At 42.3% G+C, this 25,597-nt stretch overlaps 2 protein-coding genes across 2 annotated transcripts in view; one reads left to right on the top strand and one right to left on the bottom strand.

Moving 5' to 3' along the window:
- Nucleotides 1-754, top strand: part of PLG (plasminogen) — a 21,065-nt gene extending 20,311 nt beyond the window's left edge. Inside the window, exon 19 of the mRNA XM_419618.8 lies at nt 25-754. Coding sequence (XP_419618.2) covers nt 25-186 — 162 coding nt within the window. The 3' untranslated portion in view covers nt 187-754. The remainder of the gene's footprint in view (nt 1-24) is intronic.
- SLC22A3 (solute carrier family 22 member 3) overlaps nt 750-25,597 on the bottom strand; it is a 26,681-nt gene continuing 1,833 nt past the window's right edge. The window contains exons 2-11 of the mRNA XM_419620.8: nt 18,547-18,650; nt 16,479-16,633; nt 14,086-14,251; nt 13,327-13,444; nt 9,502-9,599; nt 9,152-9,366; nt 6,132-6,240; nt 5,817-5,929; nt 4,859-4,958; nt 750-4,116 (exon numbers count right to left, since the gene is read on the bottom strand). Coding sequence (XP_419620.5) covers nt 4,059-4,116; nt 4,859-4,958; nt 5,817-5,929; nt 6,132-6,240; nt 9,152-9,366; nt 9,502-9,599; nt 13,327-13,444; nt 14,086-14,251; nt 16,479-16,633; nt 18,547-18,650 — 1,236 coding nt within the window. The 3' untranslated portion in view covers nt 750-4,058. The remainder of the gene's footprint in view (nt 4,117-4,858; nt 4,959-5,816; nt 5,930-6,131; nt 6,241-9,151; nt 9,367-9,501; nt 9,600-13,326; nt 13,445-14,085; nt 14,252-16,478; nt 16,634-18,546; nt 18,651-25,597) is intronic.

Genomic DNA, 25,597 nt, shown 5'->3' on the forward strand with positions numbered 1-25,597 from the left:
TTCGTTTTTTCTCACTCTGTTTAGGGAGACAGTGGAGGACCTCTGGTTTGTCTGGACCAAGATAAATTTGTGCAACATGGAGTCACCTCTTGGGGCCTTGGCTGTGCCCTACCCATGAAACCTGGAGTTTATGTTCGAGTTTCTGCTTATATTCCTTGGATTAAGAGCATAATGGAAAACAACTGATCCTGGGTATGGACTGCCCTCTCCTGGAAAGCAGTATGCACATTAGAAATACAAGATTACAAGTGCAATATTAAAGCTACAATCATTCCCAAAAAGCAAAATAAATATGATCATCCATTTAAAATTGCTTTAAGGTAATGTTCATTGCCATAAAACCCAGCTGAATGCATTACCCTCTTTCTATGTGTTCTGTGGTTTGCTATGTTTGACAACAGACCAACACACCTTTGAAATACTTGTCAAAAATCCCAACTGAATATCAACTGTAACTGAATATCTGCATTTCAATCATATATGAGACTCCACAATGACTTTTTATTCTAAGGTTGAAATCCCCAAGATGTTCTTTTTCCAACAGATGAAGAAAGGAGAATATTTCTCATTTTCTATGAGCTTTTTGATCTTTTCATCAATTCAGTGATACAAAACAACAACAACAACAAAAATAAAAGAGGAAGAAGAAGAAACTCACTGCACACATCTTTTATGCATGCGGTGTTTTATTAGATATATCTGATTGCATTAAGTACATGGGATGAAAAAAATAAACAAACACATTTGGCTTGTATTTTCATATTTTTTTTATTGACGTGGAAATCTGTGTCAGCAGAAGTACAAATGTTGCTTCAAAGATATAAAACAGTGAATAAAAAAATACCCTTATCCTAAAGTTAGTTCATAGTGAAGACAGAGAAATAACTAATGTCAAACATTACAGCAAGTAATGACAATGAATGTAGTATATTATAAACTTCTGTTGTCCACAGTACCAGTCTTGTTTCACTATATAACTTGTCTTACCATTACATATAGCCTTTTCTTCTCTAAATGAAGAGGAGGTACGTATGCCTGTGGTTACGGGAAATGAAATCTGTGCCCATAAGTCCAACATCTCTTAGAATACAGCTATGTATTTGTGATGCTATAATGGCAAATTTCCTCATGAAGTTTGAAAGAAATAATAATAATTAAAAAAAAAAAAAACGGAAGAGACCCCTAAAACTCAGTGCTGAATATATATTCGCATATTCACTAGGGAGAAAAAAGTACTCCTGGCACTTTCTGAACACTCCGAACTGTGAAGCAGTTTTGGCTCTTGCCATTGGAGGATTTTATGTTTTATTTCACATCTAAGACTTATTCTTTGTTCTCAATTTTGTCATCTGTTTTCTGCTGTACAAAAAGGGATTTTCTTTTTTCCCAAAACACATTGTAAAAATAACTTCAGTAAGTCACTGCTGTTAACATGGCAATCACATTGCCCCCTAGAAATATCCTCACACTTTTCCATGGCTCCCCCCAAGAACTAATGCCCATGGAGGAGATGGGTTGCATCCTAAGAGTTGTCATTTTTTTCTCACATACACTATAACGGGAGATTGTAATCAGGGTAGAAATACACAGACATGCCTGAGAGGCTACACACTTGCCACCTAAAAGTCAAATTTTGGGGCGGAGACAGTTAAACTGAATAGCACACCCACACAGTTGCTGGTCTAAGGAATCTCTTTGTAGACAGGAAGAATTTCGCTCCTGAGTTTCTGCTATCATATTGAACATGTGTCTTTTAACAATGGTAAGGTGATTCCTTGTCTTCTAGGCAGATCACATTGCTCATTGAGCCTCTAGAATGACCTGTATAATATATGCAAGACAGCTAAAGCTGACCATGTCTGGTTCCTCCCATTTACTGCCTCTCTCAGGGTGAGGTGGGGCACGACACCTTCTTGCCCATCCTAGACCAGGCCTCCATACCGCTAACAAGGTTTCTGAATCACCTTCAGCTCTGAAGGTAGACAGGGAATTGTTCCATGCTGAAAATGCTGAAGCATTTCTCAGCTGTATTCTGGAGCCTTCATTCCTCTCATTTCTCAAGCACTTTTCAGTCATCTACAAATAGCAGAAGCTGGCAAATAATATTGACATTTCCTTGTCAAACCATAGTTTTAAATGATCTCCACAGTCCTTCTCAGGCTGCTACAGTGATTATGAAACTGGTTAAAAAATAAAAATTCACAAAGGAGAAGCATTAAGAGAAAAGATTCCCCAAGTGCAGTGGGGCTGGCTAGCTGTTGAGAAGGCAGGGCTGAGCTCTGGGCACTGAGATGCTGCAGTGGATTTGCTCAGGCCCAAGCTGTGCAAGCCCATGACTTCCAGTTCAGGGCTGTTCTCTGCCAGCCAACCTGAGGAGCTTACAGCTATCTGCAGAAGACCATGTTGGAGTAAGAGGGATTTTCTGCCTGCAGCAGTCGCTCCAATTTCAGGTCATACTCTAGGTTTCACCAATTTGACAGACAAATTATGAGATGTTCATTTAGTTTTGTATTTCTCAATCACTGCTGACTTTTGCTAAGCATCTTATTGGCTTTTAACTATTAGTCAGAGAAAATTAGGAATAGGCGTGAAATAAAGCCCTTCATTATTAACTCTTCAAAGTAGGCAAACATGAGTTTGAGATTACTACTAAAGGTCCGGGTTTCCTCCAGCAGGGTTGGTGGTATGGGCAGCTGATCGGAAAAGACAGGGAGAGTCAGGAAATCTTGAAATGACTGGTAAACTTACCACAGGAAAATCCCATGCACAGGAAACTATTGGTGGTCATAAAATAATTATACTAGAGTAGTAGTAATTCAGCTGTACTAAACTTAATGTTAGCTTCAGTCATTTGTGGTATGAAGTTTTAAAACTCACTCCTAAATTTGTTAATGCCAAATCTGTTGGTTTGGGATCTTATAAGGCTCTTTGCAACTCAGTGGCTTTCCTTTGTTTGTTTAATTCTTCATTATCCATGACAAGATTTTCTTCAAACACCACATCTTCTTAAGTTCTTCTCTATAAGGGAGGCTTTGTCTGTCTCTGGCCAGGACCCAGCACTAGGTGGAGGTCATACAGATGAATGGGAAGGTGAGTTGTCCCTCTTATCTCCTTGCAGAGCCAGAGATCAAATATTTCTGCTACAGGTCAACTTCAAACAACTGGATCCAGTTAATACTTCCCTCTATAGACAAACCTCTTGTCTCATCCTTGCTCATTTTCCCAAGACAGCTTAACATCCCTGTCAGTATCCCAAATAACTTATCCTCAACCAGAAAGATGACAAGAAACAATGAGGAGAAGAAGAAACTTGGGAGTCACCTAGGTCCTGGTCAGGGTGAGATGATTTGACTTGCAGGAATGGGCAGAGAGTATATTTTAGAACGGAAAAGATCAGCATGTCTGGAACACAAGACCACAGGTCTGGGGGGAGGCACAAATGGGCAGCAAGATGATCTGACCTGCAGAGCTAATGCCCTGTGTAACAAGTGACAGCTACATAACAGAAGAGAAAGAGTGCTACCACATTTGAGAAGGACCTTCAATGGGCAGAGCTTTTGCTGCAGTGTTGCTGGGTAAGAGGAGCTGACCAGGGTGATGGACTCCCAGCCTCATCACTTTTGACCCAAAAAAGGCTGCCCTGATCAGTGCTCTCCCTCATGAGACATCAGTTCTTCTGTTTGTCCAGACGGTCCAAGGGCAAAGGCTCACATATTCATCTTTTCCTCTCCAAAGTTATCCAAAGTCATTCAATAAACAAACTGCTCAAATGTATAAAGAAATAAATAAAAGCTCATTGAGCTGGATAGTGCAATTAAGCTGATCTGTTCTCTATCAAAATCAAAGAGTGCTTCCTTTCTGGAAACAACATACTTAGAAAAAATGAATTTATTTCATATTTACAGAAGAATATACTGCTTTTTCTGAATGTCCTTATACTTGGAAGAAGAACATGGAGTTTAACCCATACTCTGGAGCAAACTTCCAAGTGGTGGCAAGTTAAGAAGAAATTCCCAGTATGGGATCACAGTCCTTTGCTCAACATCATCCTTTAGAGATCAAATATAAGAGTTGGTGTTCTGGTGTTTCCTTTTCTTCCAACATTTACCATAGTGACTGAAGAAAAAAGAAGGCACAAATGAGGAAGAAAAAAGAGTTGCAGTTCAAGCCATAGTAGTGACATTCAATTCTTTTTTTTTTTTTTTTTTTGGATGTGTATTGAAATGGTAAAATGTTGTTGATGCAAGACCCAAACCCACTGTATGAAACAGCAGTCAATGTCACTAACTCAGTAAGAAATTTGCTGCCAGGCAAGCCAAGGTGTAAATTTTCCCCGTGTGCCTGCAGTGCATTGAAGATTCTAGCTTGTCATGTGCTAGGAATGGGGAAGCTCTGCCTACATGTCTTCAGTTATAAATTCATTCAGTGGAAGCTGTGGAAGCTTTCACAAGCTGTGGACAAGCTCACATTATCAAGGGCTCTTCTTCACAGCACACTTAATGGAGGCAATGGCTGGTTTTCTTGACAAGAGAACTGTAGGATGTTCTTTGCAGTCTCTCACTTGTACACTATCATTTTCTGCCTCCAGAAGTACACAGGAAAATTTTATGAGAAAAATATGGATTATCTCCCAATGGTTTTTGGTGGTGGTGGTGATTTGCTTAACAACCTGCCTTAATGGTACTGGAAAGTTCACACTTCTATTTGGTAAAATATTACCTGCTCATAGCATCAGTCTGACTAGGGAATTTACTTTGATGCTCAAAAAACATCAATAATTTATGGTGGTCAACAAGATTGGAGGAGAACACCCTCAGGAAACCTCAATCAGGTAAAAGTTAGAAAACGCATAGCATACCCTGAAAGTTGCTCTACATCCTCCACTGTCTCCGGTAAAGAGATTCCCTTTGTCTCTGGTAAAAGCAATACTAGGATCCCACAGACAGCTGCGAGAACACCTGCAATGGGCATGGAAGAAAAACAAAACCAGTTTTTTAAAGTATTACTTTTTTATGTTCAGGGTTTATCAGATAAGTAAAACTTACTCAGACTAAGGTTAAAGAGATATTTTTAAAGTACAACAGGTATTTCTGATTAATACTACTCTTATTGAGTACCTTCATGCTAATTTAACGAGCATCTGTTACAAAAACAAACAATAAAAACAGAGAAAAAAAAAAAAAAGAGGGATATGACTTCATTTGCAGCCTGAATTGCCCCAAATGAGAGATCTTAGAGGTCAATTCATATACATCCTTCAGCAGCACGAGTATTTCAGCACTAGATAATGGAATCACAGTATTCTGTATGCTTCTATTCTTAAAAATAGGATTTTTTTAAAGTATCTTTTGTCTTTCCATTTATGTTTCCAAGCTAAATTTGTCATTAGCATCAATTTCCCTTCTCACTTTATCCTATACCTTTTGCATTTTTTCCCACCCACACGTACCCTCTTGTAAGTCTGGTTTAGTTCCAGCTCCCTTGTTGGAAAAAAAAATACATATTTTTTTCTGCGCATTTACTCTGCTGGGTTCATTTTTTCAAAATTAAACTGAAGAAAGGAATTTTTTACAGGAATAAGAAGTTATGGCTAATATAACATCCACAGTTACCAGTGGGGCCTCAGATCCTCCACAGCATGCTATGAAACCACCCAGATCTCAACCATTTGCTGTTCAGCCTCTTGCACTAGGCATGATGGTTGAGAGGGGCAGGTTTGAAGGAAGATGAGGCCACACGCTTACATCAGTGCTCTAAGAGAAAAGCTCTGCTAGGAGAATATATCAACCAAAAGTCTATTTGAAATCAATTCTTACTGAAAATAATCAGAGGTAGCTCCAACCAAATGGCTGCTAATCGGAAAAGCAGAAATGGGGCTATGATCCCACCTAGGTCACACAAACTTGAGCACAGGGAAACACCAAAGTTTCTGCAAAAGAAAAGCAGTGCCAGATATTTAACATGTGCTAGCAAGCAGATAAGCCAATATAATTAACTCCAAAATTATCAGTATATGCCATCTACCTTGAAGCATGGCTATTCAGTTAGGAAACTCTGGATGAAAATGAGTTTTACTAAAAAGAAGTGAAATAGAGAATGGTGAAAAGCAGAGCAAAAAAGTTTTGCCTTACCTCAGTGTTGTTGGGTACAACTCAGAGTTCACAAGGTACACGATTTCAAAAGCGATTGTGATGCCCAGCCTTCCCAGTGTGGCCACTGTGGTTTTGAGCCATGGGATATCTGTCCATTCAGAAAGAAACCCTGGTGAGGGGGACTTTACTGCATCAGCAGTGTGCTATCAGCAGCTCTCGCAGGGATTTCACCCTGATATGTGCACTGACTGCAGCAGGGCAAAGGATTTTCCCAATTAGGCTGAGGTGGGATTGACTGAGCAGTCTCTGGCTGTTACGGCTCCTTTTAGGTGCTCTGAGCTCACTAGTAGTCATTGGCAACACTCCCATTCTTCCTCACGGACAGAAAAACTCCTGCCATGTGAAATCACTGACAACAGCAACTTACCAAGCTTGAAAAAGGGATTGGAGAGCCAACGATACAACTGGGGATAAACAAGAAAAAAGCATTTTGGAAAGCTGTTCCTACCCCTGGTCAAATCAGCCTCTAACATTTTGGTGACAAGTCATGACTGTGTGTGACAGGTAGGAGGAGAACACATCCTCACTGCCTATCTGCCCGAGTTATTCCTTGTCTGGAGTTAGATGGGCCTCAGGTCTCTCTCAGACATGCTATTTCTATTCTCATGCTCCTAAAAGCTTCAAGCCCTGTCAGCAAAAGCTACGACACAGCAACGCTGAACAGTACCTGCCAGATTGAAAGTCAAACTGCTGCAAATATCAGTCTATACTGGCATTTTTTGCTTTCCAGCATCATGAGATGCTGCTGCAGGGAATCAGAAATAACTTCCAACTAATTGATTCAGGAGAGCATAACATTCTCCTCAGAGTAGGCCAACTACAATTCATAATTTGTTTATCCATTGCACATTGGACATACTCCTAACACTGATGCTCTTGGGCATCCTCCTGCTCCCCTTCTCTGGCACTTGGCATTGTATCTGGCACAACCAGCCCCAAGCCACTCAAGCAGGCTTTCTCTGCTCTACTCAGGCTCTGGCCACTGCCTGTCAACAGGGAGCCAGGTACAAGGGGTGTGATGGCCACATCCACACCACAGGGCAGAGCCATCCCAACTCATGTGAAACCCCTATGCAGTCCTCCAGCCCCATTTGGAGATGCCAACAGAGCCAACAGCCTCTGACGGAGAGCCACATAGAACATAATGTGGAGCAACTCAATGTTCTTGGAGGAGGATGGTCTTCTGTGTGGACACACCACAACTGAGCAGACTGGGAGGCTAGTAAAAGAGTTATGCTGACCCTGGCATGAAGGGGAGCTCTGCCTCTGGAGAGGGCTCTGGCAGAGATTGTGTTTTCTCAGAACTCCAACAGGAGGAACAAGAAAACATTTCAGTTCAGTAAGAACCAGAAAATGGATGCTTGCAAGTTTTTCCATTCCAAAATAATCAAACAAGACCCCCAACAAATTTCATCTTATGTTGTGAAACTGCCTTTGCCCTGAAAAACTCTGTTTTCAAACACATACCAGAAAAGCAAAGGCTGGAAAGAACAAAACAAACCCACATTCTCAGCCTGGTTCCCCTTCAGCCCATAGGACCCCTGAGGAGGAGTGTAGCTCCTCCCTGAGCCAGGGGACCTGACCTGTGCAAGCACCCCAACATGACCAGGCTCTCACAAACTGCTGATGCGGCTTCTCCCATCTGTGCAAACATTTTACTTGAAAGCAGTACTGGGACCTCAGATGTCCTATCTCTGAGTATCTTAGCCCCTGGGACTGGGCCCTCTGTGCCCAAATGACAGCGTTCCACAGCAGAGAACTGGCCAGCAGCCGCGCACAGCATGTTGGCTCTTCACAGGGACTCCCAGAAGCAGAAACCTGAGTCTTGGTTGTCACGGTGGGCAAAATCCTTCAGGAGAGCAGAGTCAGCATTCACAGACTTCAGTGGTCCTCAAACATGCAGTAATAAATACTATGGAGGAATCGCTCTGCGGGGAGCTTGACTGAGAGGGAGGTGAGCCAGCAGTCCTCTCTGAAGGATTTCATTTTGCACTCACTGCAAATCTACCTGCTTTTGTCAACACATCACACCCCTGAAATGGTTCCTCATGGTTCTTCTGAAGCAAAACTACTGTCCCTTGATAAAGTCTGTGACTAAAACCTCTTGGTTAGCAGGCACTGCCACTTGTTCTGACAGGAACATCCCTGGGAAGAATGAGCCTCTCTAACGCCTGTTTGACTGCCAGTTCCTTGCTGTTCTGAGGCAAAGCATGCTGATGTGGTAACACCCAGTACACAGCATCTCCAAATGTCCCCCTGTGGATACGCACTTGAAGGTAAAATATAACAGCTATACAGGAGGGAAAACAATTTAAAGAAAATGAAGGAGTGTTGGGAAGCCTTCAAGTGATATCAGACCCTTTACATGTCCTTGAAATCAGGCAAGAATGACTTAATTGAAACCCATACCATTCCTCTACCCTCTGAGCATTGCCCAGACTCCTGCTGTGTGCCACAGCCCCTACTTCCTTGGATGGGGATGGAAGGGAGAGCATGAATGAGGGTGGACAGAGCACATAATAACCTGGCACCACGGAGCCACTGGAGCTGATAATACCAGAACAGCCCTGAGGAAGATCTCAAGAAGTTAGGGCCATAATATTTTCCCAGGTATAGTTTTATTTTGTAATAAGGGGACCCCAACAGTGTCTCAGCTAGACCACTGATTTCTTCCATCATTAAGAGTCTCCCAAGTCAATGAATGCATTTTCCTTTCCTGTGTGTTTGTTCTTCCCTTGCATGTGTCTTCAAAACTGTGCAGGGCCTCTATATGCATTTTCCAAGATTACACCCATCTGTTGTTCACTGCTCATCAAAGATTAACTGTGACGTATCCCAGGACAGCCTACAAGCAAATAAATTGTGTTGCTTCATGGCCCTTGGTTCTGCTTGCATCACTGGAGACCTTTTACTTTTGTCTACATGCCCTTCTTTAAGGGGTGTCAGAGAGAAAAGCCACTGACCTAAGTACCCCAATGTAGGGAAGGACTGGAAATTACCTTCTGGCAAGAAGGCAGTAATAAGGCATGCAATTCCTGCCACGATGTTGCTTATTGCAAAGGGAAGGCGCCGGCCAATGCGATCAATTGTGATTAAAATTAGGAGAGCAGCAGGCAACTCCACAGCTCCTGAGATGAAGAAGTCCAGGTAGAGGTTTCCTCCAACAATTCCTAGGCGCATGACAAGCCCTTGGTAGATCAGGGCACTTGTGAACCTAAGCACCAAAGACAAAATAGCACTGAGAGGCAAACAAATGACTGCAAATGACTGGGAAGAACCTAGAAGTCAGCAGAGGATTATTCTTGATAATGTTCCGCCCACATAACAAGCAGTACTGATTATTACTCACCAGGCGTACATCAGGATGAGTGTGTTCCTCCTCATCCGAGGAGTCCTCACCAGGTCAAGAAAGGAGGGATTGGTGACCTCCATGTTGCTAACAGTGATCTGAGGAGAAAGGCAAGGAGCAGAATCAGCTGTTAGGCATCTAACAGCACAGTATCTAAGTAAATGCAGTGCTCAGCAGTATTTCAGTCAAGTGAACAAACAAACTGGCAGCCTGGTTTGCTGCTTTCAGCACTCTGGAGCAGTATATAGTTATTGGAAATAGGTTGTAATTGAATTCAGCTGCTGGTTCTCCTTAGCAATGATAGTTCAAAAATTGGAAAAAAAAAAACCTCAAATCTTGACTTGAGAGTGGAAAAATTATTTCCTCATAGTAAACTGAAAGAGATTGACCTGGAATCCCTTGAAAGACAATAAATAGCTTTGTCCACACGATGGTCATTCAGAGCAGAGAATGCCACAGGCCAGGAAAAGCAATGGGTTGTGGGATGGCCAGTGGTGACACAGACGGGCAACAGAAAGCATGAGAAAAAACAGCTCTGTGAAGGGGCTGCAAAATGCAACTGGTGAAATTCAGAGGCACTTCAAATACAAAGCACTATGCTGAGCAAGGCTTTTACCCTGAAACAACTAAAAATCCTGTGAAGTATGGATTAATTATTCTCATATGCCTCAGAGGTTAAATAAGTCTGCTCACACTTCCTCTAGCACGATTATAACGAGGCAGATGATGAAGTAACTAGCTAGAAGGTTTAACAATAACAGAAAAGGGTTGGTTGATTATATGATTATATTATGATTATACTTTGGAGCTCATTGCCTTAGGGTTTTGTGGAGCCAGAACACTAGCAGGGCCAAAAAGGGATTAAGCACATCCACGGAGGCTGACTTGGCCAGCAGTTTTTATGTGGTGAATCAGAAGGAGAACCTGTCCAGGGGTTTCCCAAACCTGCCAGGAACCAGAGGCTGAGGAACATACCAGGTGAATGATCAGGCTACCCCTGCTCAAGAGACTGCCCTTATTTTGTTCCCTAAGCATTCGCTATTGATATTTATAGAGACATAACATTAAGACATATGCTGGTGTCTGAGTCAACATGCAGACCTTTGATTCTTATGTTCTTTTTGCAGGTGAGGAAGAGACAGGTGGTTTTAGGCAGAGACCAGGCATGGGTCTGCCTAAGGACTGGCAGCCATGGTTGGAACTTCCATCGGATCACAGAAAAACTGAAGGAAACACGGAGTTAAACCTGCTGCATATTTTAAGGGGGACTTCAGGCAGCCTGGCTGCTGGGACCCCCAGAGAGGCAATCCTGGCCTGCAGGGAGATAGGGTGAGACAGAGAAGTACATAGGGCCACAAGCATTCATAAAGAGGCAACAGGTAAAGGCCAAAGCATTGTCTGAATGTCTCCTCAGCTCAGTCAGGGCTGCGCCCATGGCTGTTGTTCCGTGTTTGTATTTCAGATCACAAAGCAGCACAGATGTTTCCAGTGAGATTTATATGGCCATATTTAAGCATGGCTTTTTGTAACTGAGAGTCACAAAACTTTTTAAGTAGAGAGACAAACGACCCAATTGTTTGAACTAACTTTCTGCTCTTTCTTGCTTTTCTTCTGCAGCCAGAGCCCTGAGTTTTCTTCAAAGCACTGCCACTTCTGCTGCATTCCAGAGCATTTTGTAGGGTGAGCTGAGGTTGCTGGGGTTCTGCACTGCTCTTGGACTTGCTCATAGTATAGTTACAAAGCTGACATGACTCGCTTATAAGAGCAGGCTGCCAGCCATCAGCTGTGCCTTTGTGCAAATATGGTTTTTGTCCTCCAAAGGATGGAAGATAAATTCGGCATGGCTGCAACCACACATTTTAATGTCTCAATAAAATCATAATAACCCCAAGCATAACTGAGCATTCTGTACAGATGAAGAAATAAAACACTGAAGAGTCAACAATTTGTCAGGAAGAAAGTTCTTTTTTTCTCCCTTGAAGTCATGGAGAGCTCTGCTATTCACATCAGTGCAGCCAGGAATGCAAAGACAAGAGCGCATGTTTCCAAAGATACACAATGTGAAGACTCTGCAGGAAGTTTTATAATTAACTTCCATGACATGTTTATGCCCCATAGAATTACATCTCAGTTTTTCAGCAGTAAGTTTCAAAGGCTACTCATAGCACAGACGTAAGCCTGCCCATACTTAACTCTGTGCAGGACAACACGTGTGCATGTGTATAACACATACATGTAGGCTAATATATACACTGGAAATGCCTATGTGTAAAGGGAGAAAGGATTTTGATCCATGACTCTCTCAAGAAGCAGTTCTTACTCAACTAGTCATGGCTCCTTCTCCTTTTGGATAGAGATCAAGTATGAAACAATTAGCATGAAAAATAAATACTAAGATAATTACAAGCAACTGGGAAAAGTGTTTACAATATACAACAAAGTTAATGAGTTCTGTACAGAGGTGAACTGTGCCAATGTCATAACTCTACGAGCAACAGAAAGAAATGTTTATCTGTTTTTATACAAAGGTCATCTGTGGTTTCTGTGTGCCAGTAAAAACACAAGGCTGATACATCCAGAGCCATACAAGGGACACTGGCAATGAAACTGTTGTAGAAGGACAGGAAAATCTTAGCCAAAATATGATTAAAGATAATGCTTCTCATCCCCATCCCTCCACACCTGGACTTCTCTACCTGAAATTCTGGAGTTGCAATGTGAATGAGAACTCTGACGTGAGTTAACGTGAGAAATGCACTCACTCCTCTGCTAACATGCTTCCTGGAGATACAGTCTCTCCTCTGGGCACAGCACCAAAGATGACACATTGCATATTGAAAAGGTCCCAGGAACAGATCCAGCTTGAAGCTGGGTTAATTTGCTGCAGCTATGTGTGCCTCAGGGTCATGAGGTGGAATGCTTCTGAAAGAAATTAAATATGTCTTATAGCAAGAAGTAGGGAAAGACACATGTGCATTCTGATGTGAGGCTTTGAATATGCTGATGTCCAGAGAGGAGGGGAGGGGGGAAGAGGGCGCAGGAGCTGCATTAGTTAGGCTCATTAGTTAGCCTTTTCAGTTTACTTATCTCTCAGTAGTTTCAACCTGCACTTCTGTTGTGCTAAAGGCTAGTTCAGCATAGCTCATTCTGCTTTGTGGTACAGCTCAGGGTGATTTCCTGACTTTGGCTGGTATTACATTCATGCTTTGGCTTTCACTGGTGACATGGTCACTAATTGCTGGCCTAAGCTATTACTTCTCCTCAAATCTCCTTCAATCACGTTGTTTCACTAACATACAACAGTCTTATTCTGTATATTTCATTTCTTGGCCACAGAAGTTAACTATAACTTTTTCCCTGACAAACACCCCCCACCCCAGGGAAACCCTACTTAAAAGTCACACATCATAATTCTGCATACATGTAAGAATGAATGTATACGCACGTACATAGACATGAAGGATACTACTATATGCTTATAGATGGACATTTTCTGTAAGTAGTTTCTTTTCAATAAGAAAATAATTTCTGAAATAATGTTAGTGTATAGCTAGTGTTTAGGCTAGTAATCTGCAGGGTTTTAAGGTAGGAATGTTTCAAATGAGAGACTTAATTCATTGTTTTGCAAGCTTCTTTTCTTCAGCCCATGTCTTTCTAGCCAGTTGTACATTCCAACACTCTTGAACTTAACAACATAAGCATGGGGATTACAACCTTGTTCTGGTGTGATGCTCCGAGTGTTGCCCACCATACAAAACACATTGAACCTTCAAAAGATTAAGAAACCTTAGAAAAAAAAAATCTAGCTCAGACAGATGACAGTACCTCAGAGTAATGCGGTGAGAGATATTTTCCATTGTGTTTTGCAATGTCATGCATGATCTTTAACGCCTTCTCTCCCTTTTTGCGTGTCAAAAGCCAACGTGGAGATTCAGGAACGACCCTGTAAAAACAGAGAAGTCATTAACAGGTGTTTTGCCCATTAAAATCTTAACTAAAGAAAAGTCCTTTGCCTTTTGCCTGCTTTTATACCCAACACACTGATTTTTCAATCTCTTGAAGATAAAACTCCTCAGTCTCCCACACAGTACGTCATCCTTGTGGGCAAGAAGGGAGAAAATAGACTGTCAGTACTTTGCAAAGTTCATTACATTTCTTACCTTTATCTGCACACTGTACATCGAACTACAATAACCAATAAGCCAACAGGTTGTTGGTAGAACAGCAAGGGACTACTAAAAGTCAACATTAACCACATGTACTTCCAAGAACAGGTAGACCAGCAACCTTCTAGCTATATGCATACGCTTATAAACTACGCTCAAAGCAAGACTACAGTTCAGCATTTCAGTTTCTGCTTACTTGCAGTTAAGATTAATCACGGTCTAAAAGTGCCACGGCAATGACAGGAAACGTTTGAAGAAACAGTACAACGTGAAGGAGAAGGATATATGGCTTAGTACGTACATGTACATAAGGTCACCTCCCTAATTTACATCTTGCACACTAGAGACTTTGAGCCACTGTGGCAGTCTCAAGGTGCTCTAACAGCAATAGCAATAAGAGCAATAACTGCAATGTTACCAGTAGTAGAGCAGGAAAAGGAAGTTGGGCAGTGAAATGGCCAGCTGGATCCCCTGCCAGGTAGGAATCAAGTAAGCAATTCCAGGGAGAATCATAATTCCCAAGGTGAAGAATATCTGTATCACAATCCCAACGATCCGCTGGTCAGAACCAACAATCTCTGTAACTGAGCAGATAGAAAGCCAAAATAAACAAAACAGAAACAAACCTAGCTCAAAAGAAAAACGTCAGTGGTGGGCCATAAGGAAGGATGGCACTGTATCAGTTCACAAGTCTGTCTAGCCCAGCATCTTGCCTTCAGCTGTATAAGCTGTCACCAGGTTTGTCCAAACATGAGTGATACCACACCATCAACTTACCCACCATTCTTCAGCTAGAGGTCTCTGACTACACATTTACTAACAAATTAAACAGGGACAGACCAGGGTCTTGGGACTGCATCACAGTTAGTGGCAGTTGTTTGCATTCCCCTTCACATAATATTGACTTATGCTCTAGATCAGAGGATTGTCCAGGCAGGGGCTGCACTCACAGACAGTATGGACAAGACTTCCATGGGGAAGAGAGTCTAGCTCTGCCATGCTGATTGCTCTGAGGGCTAAAGATACAGTCTACAGTTTGCTCCATTTACTAGAACAAACATAGCCTTTTTTTTTTTTTAAATCCTTTGCTGGACTTTTTTTATTTTATGAATGTATCTATATATGAAACATGTGTAAGTCCATATGCCAGGCAGGAACCCATGGCTATAAGATCGATAGCTGAGATGAGCAACATATGAAGAAGTATCTCTGCTTTCTTTCCTAACTGTTCCCACTACCTAGCCTTCACAATAAAAGTAGTTTGCCTAGAGAAAACTTCAAAAATAATAAAAAAAGACAATTCTACAAATAATAATTCCAGCTGGTAAAGCAGAGATGACACCAATACTGTTTTTATTAACTGTTCATTAACATACACACTGCCCTGGTGCAAATTTACTGCCTAAAATGATTGCCACAGCATTGACTCAGGGAGGGATGGGTCGTAAAAGTAAAGGGAGTTCTTGGGGCAACCTGTTGTGGTTCTGAGGCCCATATCAACAACGTGGGAGATATGTTATGGCAAATAATAAAGTGAAAGTAAAAGCAAATTCTGGCCCTTTCACCAGACTTTAGACTTCAACTGCTCTACAATGAAACTTCACTCAGAAAACAGAGTGCTTCTGGGCTTTGGATACTGAGAGGGCTAGACAAAAGCTTGGAGGTAGCATGCATGTACCCATGAGCCCATGGGGCTCCCAGGTCTCACTGTAACCATTTATGTCTGATTGCAGCTTTGTTCTCACTCACTGACTATATCCAGACATTTAAAAAATAATAATAATCACAGGCCTCATGGACTACAGATGGTACAAATTTTGCACTAAGTGGTGTTTCCACTGTTTGGGGTCATCACAGCAGATTATTGATTACTTCCTTGTTAAAGCAAATCTGATGCATCATCTCTAGTAGGATGCTTTCCTTAATGTGATCCAATTTCATGCTCTAGAAGGATGCTGGAGAGTTTCCCTTTTCTGAACTTGGCAGTCATTCAAGTTGCTGATAACAACACATTTCTTTCATGAAAAGCAAGCTTGTTATGAAGGAACTTCATCGCTGAGCCATGACGATAAGCTGTTCAACAGTCAGGATCTCTGCTGTTTTGATGCTATATATGAAACAGCTTTCCCTTCTTTTCCTTTTTCAGGATATAATAATCCCAATATGGACCCTGGCGTACAGTCTGTCCAGCCTGGCACTGAGCAAAGCCTCCCAGCTAAAGGATGATGAACATAACAGTCCATCCTCCTACTGTGCAAATGCAGTTAACTCCTCTGAGCATCTGTCGAAGATGCTCAGATTCTGCCAAAATTAACCATATCCATGTCTGTATATCCTGTTTGATTCTGGGCTTATTTAATAGATTTTTATTGTCTTGGAGATTTTTTTTATGTAATAAACCTTCACATGCATTCTGCTCCTCTATTTCTGGATTTTTAATACCATTTCTATCCCCATTAGAGTCCATAGACTAGATACCCATAAAAGGTCCTCAGAGAACATCAACAGGAAGAGTTGCATTGCTTCTGCATTGCCTATGAGCCGCTACACACAAGTAGTGTGGTGACATATATGAAAGGAGAATGCAAACAGTTCTGAAGGCCATCACTCTTTTTAGGCTGCCCTTATGCGTTATTTCTTCCTTGCTCTTCTCTATGGGATCTCATGAGGTCAAGTAGGCATGTATGCTGCTGCTCATATCCATCTCATATCTGTACTTGGTATTGAAACAAGTTTGCGCTTGCAGCTGCAAGTCCTCCATTCCTCATTCCCTCACTCTGAACCAGAAAAAAGGAAGATAACAGTTCTCACCGATCACATAGCACGTCATCCAGGTTCCCTTGCCAAAGACACCTTGGAGAAAACGGAAGATCAAAAATAGAGTAAAGTTTGGTGCAAATGCCACTATGATACCACATATCCCAACCCCAAGGCAGGAGAGCAAGTAGATGAGGATTCTGCCATATCTGTTAAAAAAAGAAAATGAAAATTATGGTAGTTAATAGAGTGTTTCATCTCATTTGAATGAGAAATTCAAAAGGTGCCTTTTTGAAACATGCCTTGTTCCAAATGGAGGCTGCCTGAAAATTTGCAGTCTTGGCCCTCAGGATATGGGACTATTTTCTCCATGGTAGTTATCACTGACTTTACATCACTAATTTAAGAACTGGTGATGTTCTCATCAGATTCTCTTTTATTTTAGAAAAGTGCTGATCATATTGTAGCTAAACTATGGTCCCTAAGTCACAGTTTGTAGTTGAAATAAGGGAAAAAAACTGAGGGGGAGGGAGGGTTCTGTTTACACAGATTAGTCTCTTAGTTGTAATTGTAGTCAGCTCTGTGAAAGAAAGCCATTTCTTCCTTAGTCACCTTATCTGATTATTTTTTTTTTTTAAGGTTTAAGACCACTTGGTTTTCAAGTCTGCCTAGCTTATTCTCATTAGTCTCATTTTCCAAACAAAGTGTCATTATTAATGGGTGAGCTGGAGGTAAGCCACAATTCCAGAAGAAAAAAGAGGAAAAAAGCAAACACAATAAAACCACCCTATAATTTCAATAGCAATCGTGTCCTTGGAACACAACTAGAATTTCCATTTTGATTTTTTCTGGTGTTGTTACTGCTGTGGTTTTAAAAAGAAATTGAAGACTGATACAGTTGTTTGTATTACCAGAAAGGATTCATACATTTGTTCATTTTGTTCAAAAGGTTTCATGAGAAGAGTTGCTATGGGACAATAATCAGGGTAGGAGGTTATTTTTACTCCAGTCAGTTCTTCTGAGTGCTGTCAAGAAGTCTAATGGTCTGGGTGCAGCACATTCCTCCAGTGCCTCCATCAAGGCATAGCAATCATAGTTGTGCTCTAGTTATATTATAATTAATACACAGGTACTCCTGGACATACTATAATTTAATAATTAGCTGTAGTATCTCTTGTTATACAGTCTTAAGGTACTAGTATTACAACTGCACAACCAAACACTGAGCAAAGATATCCTAAGTTGCCAGTGTCATGACATCTCTTCCCCTTCCCTATATCCTTTACTACTATATCCCTTGAAAAGATCAAGTTTTCCTTAAAAGTACTCATTTGCTAGGTTAAAATATGGTATTTGAATTTACATTCTGGTTAATTCTGTGTTTCTGCTTGCTGTCCACTTCGCTGGCAGAGCATATTTCTTCATAAAATACTTTATTTCAGCCTTTATTTTTCTTTGATAACTGATAATAGTGAACAGGGGTACTCTTAGACAAAACATAGGTTGCCTATCAGTAACTACCAACACAAAGCAGAAGCCAGGCTCCTTCTTCCGCTTCAGGAGAGAAATAGGTAGAAATAGTGGGAGCTCCCTGCTGTAGAGTGGGCTGCTACCCAAGACTGGTTGTCAGCCACATCTTTTCTTTGACATTCATCCAGCCCGCCCTAGCACAGCTAAAGACCTTACAGAGCTATGATCTTGATGGTCTACATGTGAGTCCAGCATGTGAAGTTACCCTACTGCATTCACTCCTCCTTAAGTAGCTGCTGCCCTGAATGGTTCCTTTAACTATTTTCCAGTGATCACCAGTCCAGAAGGCTCTTATGAATACATCTTTCTCATTCTGTGTCCTTCTGCCCTTCCTGAGTCCAGATGTGTACAGAAAACATTGGAAACCACAAGAAAGGCTCTTCCTGTGACATTTTAAAGTCCAGCTATGATTAGGAAGTATCACTGCCTGAAGATTTCAGCCCAAAAGGAAGTCAAGGTTTGGTTAACTTGGACTCGAGATGTTTACCCAAAGTTCACTAAACCTCCAGAGTGGTCATGTGTGCTTACGGCAGGTCACTACAAGTTATTTCATCTCCAAACAAATAGAAGGACAGCAGTGCTAACACTTTACCTGTCTGCTGCATAGCCAAGGGTGAAGGCGCCAACCAGAAAGCCCAGGTTGAGAACAGCCTGTGAGAGATCCAGCATCCAGGCATGGCCACATACAAGGTTATACTGTGGGAACAAGAGAGAGGTGTAAACACCCTAGATAGATTATTCATCATCCCCAGAGCAAAGCAGTACAGAAACAACATAAGCAGGAAGGGGAAGAGCGAGAGGATGAGGAAGGAGCTGAATGGAACTGGAGTTTTTGACATCACGGTCTTACATGCAGGAATCAGTTGGTTTTGATCGTGCATCACTTGTTATATACATTCACATATATATAGTCATAAGTATTATCCTTTTTCTTTTCTCTACCTTAGAAACCAGTTTTAATCTCAACCCATGAGTCTACTTCCTCCCCCCCCCCCCCCCCCTTTCCCCCCACAATTTTCTCCCCCATCCCACAGGGAATGGTGAGAGTGAGCACAGTGCTGTGTAGTGTTTAGCCACCTGCTGGGTTAAACCACAACACCTGGTCAGCAGGTCCTCTGACAAGGCTCCTCTGGCCAGCTGAGCCTTCATTTCAGGCATAGGCAATATGTTTTGGCTGCAGCTGAACACTACTGCTGAGCTTTCATACAATGCAGCAATTACTCTCACAGGACCTCGAAGCAGAAAGCCAGCTTCAACCCACATGTGTGCTCCAGCTCTCAACATGACTTCACATCACTTTATTCTCCTTCCAGCAAATGCCTGTGGAGCCAGTCTGAATGTATCATTCTCCAAGACAGGCAGAGAGAAGTCCTCACATTGCTCTGCCAGCAGTCCCCAGGAATAACAGATAGATCGAGTTCATGGCCTGCAAAGTGAATATTCTCTCCTGTGATGGGTTAAGAATACTTAGCACCTCACAAACAGCTCAGCTCCTTGTGATTCAGACCTTGGAAGGAAATAGCAGGTTGATAGATTAGCAGGGAGGGGTTCATACAGGACAGGATTTAAGAGCACTTCACAGAATTGCCTGAGTTAGAAAGCAAAAAGTCCTCTGACACTTATTCCTTCAGAATTATGGGATGGTCATGAGAGAGGATTCCCCTTATAAGCCAGAAGGAGCCAAAGTGAAAGTAGGAACAAAGTGAGAGCATTACTACCCTGCCAGAAACACCCGTAAAATTAGTGTGAGAAATAATTAAAAGATGCACGTAATAACAAAACTGTTAAAGCAATGTCAGAATGAAATTATGCTTACACAGACATCAAAATCCATTAAGAAAGCTGTTCTCCCTTAAATTCAATAGTTGATTTCAGAGACCAAGCCCAAGATTTCTACACTTAAAACCTGTATTGGTATTACTGCTGTTCCCTAGCTGACATACCAGTTCTCCCAGGAAGGAGTGAATAATTGACCTCAAACCTGTTAACAATTGTACAACTACTCTCACACATGGATCTCAGGCTGAAAAGCTGTTCTCTGAAAGCATACATGACCGCTTTGTTGACATTTGGTACCAAAATCCCCACCCTTTACAGTAAGATTATCTCAACCCAATGTAGCAAGCTGGCTGTCTGAATCAGTCATCAGGGCACTGCCAGTGCTGAGTCATCCCATCCCAGGGGAGGTGTCTGTAGTTAAGAGCCTGGGTACCACCCTTTAGGGCTGCCTGCCTCCTGCCCTTGACCATACACAGGTAGCTCAGCAAGGTGTCTGAGATGACAACACACTAACGAGGTGACCCCCCTCACTCACTGTTTCAGTCACCTCCTTCCCCAAGTGCCCCCACCACATCCCTAGATGCATTGCAGAGCTGTCACCCTGGGAAGGCCATGACATCCTTTAAAGCGTGGAGGGAAATTTCCAAAGGTAACTTAGGAGCACCAAAGCCAGGGAAGAGTCAGCTCTGACTTGCCAGCTGTGAAGTGGCCACCAAGCACCACCACCTTGGCCAAAGTCAAAAACCTGCAAGGCCCACAGCAGTGATGGGCCCTTAGGTGGCCATGTGAAACAGCACCATGCTCTACCCAGGCCCTGGTTCTGGAAGCATATATTTTTGATATATGCTTTTGCAAAGAATATATATTTAATCTTTAAGTAATTTGATCTCTCTCTGCTACAAACAGATAGTGTGAATAAGCAGTTACAAGAAAAAGTCGGAGAACACATGCCAGGAATATTCAGAGAAAAATGTATTTACCAGAGAACAGTCTTTCAGCTCAATATCAATTTCAGATTACTTAGAAAACAGATGAAACTAGCTCTTGGCTAACAATATAGTAAAATATTTGAAATATTCTTGTAAATAGGAAAACACAAAACTTCTAGGAAACTATGTGTTCTTTCTCAAGAGATTAAGGAAGGCACCTGAATTAGTCCCATGCTCTGTTCATTTTTATGCATTTAAATAACTTCTGTTACAGATAAGTGCTCTTGAACCTTTCCTTTTTGCTTGACATAGCAGCTAGCATTTAAGTGATTGCCCTGTAAATGTCTTGCTTTTCATCTGCAAACTATCTTTAATGGAGAATTTAACAGTTACAAGAGAATTGCATGTCCTCTGGAAATCTTTTTATCTAAGTAGCCTTCAGACATTTAGTTCTACCTAACAATTGTTCCCCTATTTATCACTGGAAAAGCATTTGCATCTATATACCCAGGATTTCAGTCTATCTCCATTTAACCAGTAGTCCTCCTTGCCATCTGCCTCACATATGACATCTCCTTGCCAAAACATCTCTGTGTACCTGTCTAGCACCCTCCAAAAAAAAAAAGTAGATGAGTGGTGCCTCCTCTCTGCTTCAGACCAGGACATGCACCCCTCCAGGCACAGGCTGATGTTTGTGCCATCACCACATAGGCTGTGCCCACGCACAGGCTGATAGGGTCCACACTATGAGTAGTCTGCCAACCAGGAGCACTTCCATAAGAATATCTGGTGACATCAAAGAATCATCCTTGATGATGAAATCAGTGGAGAGCCCATTCATTGACAGTACATGTTCTTTCCATAGCAAATCAAAAAACCTAACTACCCTCCTGTGATCTGGCTTGTTTTTGAAAACTGGTAATGTTTAGAATCAAAATCTCTGGGGCTCTATCTGTCTAGACCACCACTGACTATTTTTTTACTGTTTTGGTTTTTTTTCTGAACTTTCCAGTTTAGGACCCCCAGGGAAGAAGAGCTATAACTCACACGAGGGGAAAACAATCTGCAGAAGAGATGGGAGAGGATGGTTCATTACTGAGTGCTATATAAACCTCAGCAAAAAAGGAGCCAGGTGGGGTTTCCCTTCAGAAGGGCTACTCCATGGCTGCACCAGCATGCCTCATCTGCTGCAAAACACAGGACATACCCTAGAGAAACTCCTGGGAGACATCAGAGAGAGCAGGGCTGTGTCCAGTTCTCCTTGGGCATTTGATGGTGAGACAGGTAATAGGAACTATCTTCTTCAGGATATCCGCCTCTGCAGTATCCTTAGAGTGGGGAAATCAGTCACTCCTACCCTGATGCCCTTGCAGTACAGGCAGGTGGACAGTCCTGCTTGGAAGAACATCCCAGTGATGGACATCTTCCCAGACACTAGAGGCTTGAACTTTAACATGAAGTCCCAGGACAGAATTGCCCCTTGGTGTGACTGGAGAACAATGCTGGTGCACTTCTCTGCTGACCTCCAAAGCAGCAGCAACAAACTACATTGGCTAGATCATTCTGTGATAAGGAAGAGGTTTTGCACTGGACCTCTGTAGTTCATTAGAGAAGAAATTCTTATGAAAGAAACGGGAACTAGCTGAGATGAGAATAGAATAAGTGCTCATGCTTGACTAATGATCACAAAACAATTTGTGGCAACCTCTTATTTCCTCATAGCTTTGGCAAGAGACAAGCTTTTTCCATTTCAGCTGGACACGAAGGCTAACAGCAAACTTGTAATTCCTCATACTTGAGAGGTGTAGCAATTGAACAGATCAATATAATGGGAAAGGTGCTATAAAGAAAGGGAAGAAGATGGCTCACCTGTACGAGAAGATTCCATGCTCACAGGGGAAAGCTTCACCAGGGAGGAATCGCCAAAAAGAGATCCTTCCCTAGTGGGGGTCAGCCCTTAAATGAGGTCTAAGAGAGGTGCAGCCAGGCTCCACCCCTTCTGGTCACACAGATGAATTGCCTTCACCTGTGCTCCCAGGGCTGACCAGGTCCTTTTCTCAGGTGCTCAATCAGTGGTTCAGGCTGTGACTCAGCTGCTCCCATACAAGAAGCTTTATGCACCAAGTCCCCAGATACTTCAGCACACCTCTCCCTGTAGAGATGCAATGCTTTAAATGACAACATTTCATTAAAAGCTCCTCAAAGCATTGCGCTTTTGTGTAGGAGTTTGGAAGTACTTTTTTACGTGTCACAATAAAGTTCCAATGAGGAGTTTCACCCATTGTTTGATGAAAGAGGCCTACAGTGGTCCATCAGCCCAGTTTCAACAGCATAGTTAAAACCTATACACGTGTGTTAAGTGGCATGCATACAAATGGCCAAATAGAGCAACAAAGGGTTTAAGGCAATGCTTATTGCAAAAGGAAAACTGGAGTTGTTTATTTGTTGCTGGGCAGCTCTCCTCTCATCTCTTACATCCTCTGGACAGCCCAAGTGCTATCTTTAACACATATTTAATACAATGAAAACCCCTGCAAATGCACACAGAGGAAAGATAGAAATAATCTTTTTGTAAAAGATTCTGAAAGAGTACGAAAGGACACAGTCATTTTCCATGTCTTATTTCAAGGTGAGCACCTAACTTGACAAATGGAGCCAGCCTTTACTCTGCTCCCAGAGAAACACAATTTCTTAAGAAACAGCATCTGTCCAAAAAGCAGTATGACAAACCAAGGCCCAAACCCTCAGCCAGTACCAGCTAGCTCAACTGCATCAACAGAAACACGGCCCCACTGATGCAACTGCAAGAACAGCTCCAGCCCCTCTCACAGAGGGAAAGTGGAGAGTTTCATAGGAACTGCAGCGATTGCTTCTCTCTGAGCTCATGTCTGCCTTTTTCCACCTTCCCTTCACTGCTTAATATTAATTCCACAGTGACAGTGGAAATAAGACACCCTACGGTTGTGCCACTGCCAACAATCACACTAGATCAGTGCTTCAAGGGTGTTGCTTCTTGTTTCAGAGAAGGAGAGCAAAAAGACCAGCTGTGCTATCTTCAGCCAGAGTTGGACTGCTGCATTATCCCCTGAGCAAGGGACAGAACAATGAAACAAACATTACTGTCCTACTTGCAGGTTCTGCAAATGTTGGCTGACTTATTTTCTGAGGCAAGCAGAGGAGTAAGAAGATTTATTTGCAGCAGGTGCAACAGGATACGTTTGAATTGTCATTTGTCCACCTCAGACCTCACACTTTGACTATAAATTGCTGCCAGGTCCTAAAATGACATCATCTGTGTCATGGAGACCTGCTGCAGACAAGAAAAATTGGAATCGGTCCCTTCTGTTGAACTTTTGCCAACTGAGGCTTGCTAGTAAGTCCAAAATATACCAACTGTGCTGTAGCTGCTGATGAGCACCCAGACTTTCCTCATGCTTTCATGCACCTTGACAGGCAATCCAAGCTACAGGTGTAACTGTAATTCATGAGCATGCCTGTAGGAGTCATCATCACCAAATATGCCTCAATAAAATACTTTGCAAAAGTACTACTTTTGCAAACCCTTACCCTTTCATCAGAGGTACTCATCACAGGTAGCAGCTGTAAGACAAATGTCAGTCACTCCAAATATCCTCCTTCTTTACCTCAGCTTTTACTGCTGAGCACTGGATATCTCTCTGGTCAGCCGGGGTCACCAGACCTGCCTGCATCTCTTCCCAGCTCTTTGTGTACCCTCAGCTCCTCACTGTCAGGGCAGCAAAAGAAACAAGTTTTTGGCTCTGTGTAACTCTGCTCAGCAACAACTAAAACACTGGTGTATTATTATCACTATTTTCATCAGAAATCCCAAACACAGCCTCATACCAACCTCTACAAAGAAAATTAAGGCTATCGCAGCCAAAACCATGGCACTGATGCACACAGTGATGTCTCCCATTTTTACATGGAATTGCACAAGACTCCATCAAGTTGAATGGGAGAAGATTGTACTTGGCTCAAACATCTACTCAGACCCATCATCAAAGACACTACCACGTTAGAGGGACCTCAGCCAAATTTCACACACTGTGAGGCCTCTGCTGGTATTTCAAAACCTTTAAATCATCCCGGGTGCACTTTGCTCAAGTCTACTTCAAGCACCGCGGCGCCAGTGGATGACTCCACCATGACCTGGGTGGATTGCCTCTAAGGGCCTGTGGACATCAGACGATTTTAAGAGAAAACCCTTAGCATTGCTCTCTCACCTGTCACTAGGCCATACTGACAGGCTTTGCTAAGCACTACTTCTACGATGATTTCTGAATAGATTTTGCTCTTCCCAAGTGTGGAAGGACAAAAGCCCTGCTCTGTTCCCCAGCAGATATAAGGTGCAGACATAAAGTGCCGGAATTCTTAAGGTAGTTGAAAGAAACAAAAACATTTCTGTACATACATAGACAAAATGATGCATTTAATAGCAGACACGTGAGAAAAGAAGGTGTTTATTGATCTGTTTAAGCAGATTAGGGATCTACTGTACAAATAAATTCTATTGAGTCTTTATGTGTTAGCACCTCGGATGAGTAAAAGGAGACTAAATTAAATCTGGGACTTAAATCATCTTAAATCAAGATCCTTTAATAGCTCATCTCAAAGCTGCTGAGCCAGGATGTGCATGTCACAGGTTTCCTTACTACATGAAGAAACTGAGCCTCATGGGGTGTGAGCTGTCTGGCAAATGTTGCAAAACTGTGAAGAGCCCAAGTACTGTATACTGAGGTGTCCCACCACCCTGGAGCTGCGGTGACACTGGTAGTGTGACCCAATGTCCCTGTGCAGGAACAGGCACTTCTGCCCTGTGATACTCACAAGCTACTTCTTTCTGATTTCCCCAATGTACTGACACAGAGGTGGGAGCGTTTCCCCAAATTCCTACATCCCTCCTGCTCTATGCAG

This window comes from Gallus gallus, chromosome 3 (genome assembly GCF_016699485.2).
Source record: "Gallus gallus isolate bGalGal1 chromosome 3, bGalGal1.mat.broiler.GRCg7b, whole genome shotgun sequence".
Classification (NCBI taxonomy): Eukaryota; Metazoa; Chordata; class Aves; order Galliformes; family Phasianidae; genus Gallus; species Gallus gallus.